Source organism: Chenopodium album, chromosome 1 (genome assembly GCF_948465745.1).
Source record: "Chenopodium album chromosome 1, dcCheAlbu1.1, whole genome shotgun sequence".
Taxonomy (NCBI): domain Eukaryota; kingdom Viridiplantae; phylum Streptophyta; class Magnoliopsida; order Caryophyllales; family Amaranthaceae; genus Chenopodium; species Chenopodium album.
Genome location: NC_137834.1, coordinates 31486958 through 31490447, shown reverse-complemented (window position 1 = coordinate 31490447; position 3490 = coordinate 31486958). Strand labels below are relative to the sequence as shown.

Below are 3490 nucleotides of genomic sequence, written 5' to 3'. Positions count from 1 at the left end.
ATGATTTTGAAAACTGATGGGAAATAGTCCACTCATTCCTATTACGACGGAAAACGATGCATGCATGGTCCTAGTATACGATCATAAACAGTATAGTGCATTACTCGAAGACAAAGTGTGTGCAATGACTCAACATGTGTGATTAGGTGAGTTTATTAAGACTCATGGTATGATCGCATGGCCAGATATGAGGACGTTGTGAAAAACAAAGGACCCAATGACCAAATAGCACGGAAGACTAAAAGACAAACTAACTTGATTAATTTTGTCCAATTTTAATGTTTATGCTATATACTAGGTGAAAACGGTCCATTTGCAATCATTAGTCATAAATAAGATCAACCACAATCAAAGACAAAGAACACATGTTAAGGTTAGCACAAAAAATCAATCACAAGAAACTAGGAAGAGGACTAGAATTCTAGAAGAGTTATGGTATAAAAATAAATAAATAAAAATAAAACTAAAAATCTATAATCCTATGTCATACGAGTTGACACATATTAAAGGACTTGGCTAAGACTAGCTTGACACGAAAAGATATTAAAAAAAAAAAAGTTGACACTAAAAAGACACCTAAACTGGACATGCTGTAGTATATCAGTTATAACTTTTGATCTGTGACTCTGATTGGGACAAAATCAATTCAAAATGAAAGATAAAAACCGGGGCTACAGATCCATAGTTTGGACGACACGTAACTCTTTCTAGAACTCCGGATATGACCAAAACAAGTTGACTCTTGTGCAGTATACGGGAATAAAAATCCGGGTGACTCAAAAATTAAAAAAAAAATCTATGGCTCGACTCTAATAATAAAAAAAATGGTTCGATAAGAGAAAAACTAATAAATAAATAAAAATTAAAAAAATGCACATATAAGCACATTGTCACGAATGATGCAATGAAGTTCGCAACCTAAAGTCAAGTTCTATGTTCGACTATGGTCAAGCTTAAAAGGGTGTCAAAGGGTACCATGGTTAAGAGTTTGGACACGTTAGCAAGGCAGCCCTCCCTTGAGGGTACATGCCAACGGGCGGCTCTGCGAGTTCGTGATGAAATCAAACTCGACTCCATGGTTTGGGTGGATTTAAAAACTCGGATGAACCCTTTTTGCCATGAGAGTTTTCGGGTTGATAGAGCTTAAATCCCCCGGGCTAGCCACATACGTAGAACACGTACTATTGTGGCAAAATAAGTCACCTAAAAAGCATATGCATATGTGACAATGCCAATTAAATCGCAGAAATACAATTCAAGAATCTTTCAAGTCTCATCCACTCATCTTAATTAAATACCGATCACTCAAATCGATAAATAACCAAGAATCCTCCCCAGTGGAGTCGCCAAATTGTAGGCATCGCTTGAAATGCGCCTACGTGTAGATACCCATTTGTGTCTCCCCAAAACCAAACCCGGTGATGAGTACCTTTCAAGTCGAATCATAATTGAATGAAGTGAAAGTGTGGAAAGTCTAGTGTTGCGGATAGTTTAAATTTCTTTTCTTTTCTCTCTGTTTTTGAAAATCTATTTTAAGAAAAACAGTCAATCCAGTTTTGTTGGTCCATGATATGGGTCCAATAATAGTGTATTTGGATGGGGTTTGAAAAGAGCTTTCCAACGATATATTATAAGCCCAATTCCGATGAATATTGAGGAAGTTATGGCATCAGTTATTATTTCAGATGAGCATCAGGTAACTTCATTTTCCTTATCCCTTCTTGTTTTGATCTATTTGTTGTAGTATGTTAGTTGTGAAGATTAGATGTGTAATTCTCTGTTGTGGATGTATTTTCTCAGTCCATTTTGGCAGGAGTGAAGGAGGTTCTGCCAAATGCAGAGCATAGACATTGTGCAAGGCACATCTTTGCTCATTGGCACAAGAACTTCAGGGGTGATGACATGAAGCTGTTGTTTTGGAACTGTGTGAAGTCTTACAGTGAAGCTGATTTCAAGGATGTAATTGCTAAGTTAGCAGTGGCAGACCCCCTTGCAGCAGAAGCCTTCAAGTCATACAACCCTAAGGTGTTTTGTAGGGCCTTTTTGAAGACTGGAGTGAAGGCTGATGTAGTTACAAGCAACATGGCTGAAACTTTCAATGGATACATAATACATGCAAGGGCTAAACATTTGATTTACATGTTGGATGATATAATAGGTTCCCTGATGAGGAGATTAGAATTGAAGAAAGAAGAGATGTTGAAATGGAAGACTCTTCCGTGCCCAAGAATTCAGAAAAAATTGGACAAGGAAAAGGAGGAGGCTGCCTTCTGTGAAGTCCTGCCATCAACAAACACAAAATTCCAAGTGAGCTACAGGTTGGATACATGTGTTGTTGACTTAGAAAAGAAGTCATGCACATGCAGAAAATGGAACATGTGTGGCTATCCTTGCTGCCATGCTGTTGCTGCAATTTTCTTTTTGCACAAGAATGTAGAGGATTATGTGGATCAATGCTACAAGAAAGACACTTACCTGAAAGCATATGAAAACTCCATACCACCATTAGAGGGTGAAAGGCATTGTCCCATGTCTGACTTAGTTGTGGACCCCCCCTCCAATCAAGATACGCCTAGGTAGACCTAGGAAAAACAGGAGGAAAGACCCCTTTGAAGACCCTCAGAAACCAGGGAAGCTAACTAGGCATGAAATGGAAATGACCTGTGGTGTTTGTAACTCAAAGGGGCATAATAAGAGAATTTGCCCTAATAAAGGGACAACAGTGCCACAAGAACCCCCAACAAAGAAACCAAGAGGTAGGCCTAGAAAAGAGCTTGTGGTTCAGGCTACCCAACTAGCACAGATTATTGCACCTTCCCACCTCACTGCTACTACAGAGCCTTCAAGGATAGGTAGAGGTGGCAGGGTAATAGGTAGGGGAGGCAACTGGAGAGGCACCAAGGGAGCAATCAGAGGAGCAACTCCAAGTGGAGCACCAAGGGGGAGGCCAAGAAAAGATGCTGGCAAGGAAAGTGATCCTGCTGCCAGTGTGAAAGTTCAGAGTACCAGGGGAAGGGGTGGTATAGGTGGCAGAGGTGGCAGGGGTGCAATAGGTGGAAGAGGAAAGGGACAGAGTATTCCTAAGGGCTATGCTCTTATGTAAGCTATCTATCTTTATCTTTTATTTTTTTTAGGTTCTGTGTCAAGGCCTATTTTATTAACATTGGGCATGATGCTTTTGATGTACAAGTTCATGGAAAATCACAAGCACAGGATGCCAACATAACAACCACAATCTTTTCATACAACTTCAACCAAGGCTCAACTTCATAGCTTACTTTAGTACAACATCTTTTAAGTTGTAATAGTAGTAGTTATAGTCTGTTTTTGGAGACAATTTGCTTTTGATTTCAATGTCCACATGTATGAATTTGGATTACTTTATGTAAGTGTTGTGCAACATTAATCTATTATGATTTTATTTTCATTATGCCTTTCTTTTCTTTCAAATCTTGCATACAAAAAAAAAAAAAAAAAAAAAAATCAAATA

General features: G+C 38.7%; 1 protein-coding gene across 1 annotated transcript; it reads left to right on the top strand.

The window, feature by feature from the left end:
• The first annotated feature begins 1645 nt into the window (after window positions 1–1645).
• LOC145630796 (uncharacterized) lies at window positions 1646–2580 on the top strand. Its single transcript, XM_081682961.1, has 2 exons — window positions 1646–1696; window positions 1801–2580. The coding sequence occupies exons 1-2, from the start codon at window positions 1646–1648 to the stop codon at window positions 2578–2580; spliced, it is 831 nt and encodes a 276-aa protein (XP_081539087.1).
• Window positions 2581–3490: the final 910 nt, after the last annotated feature.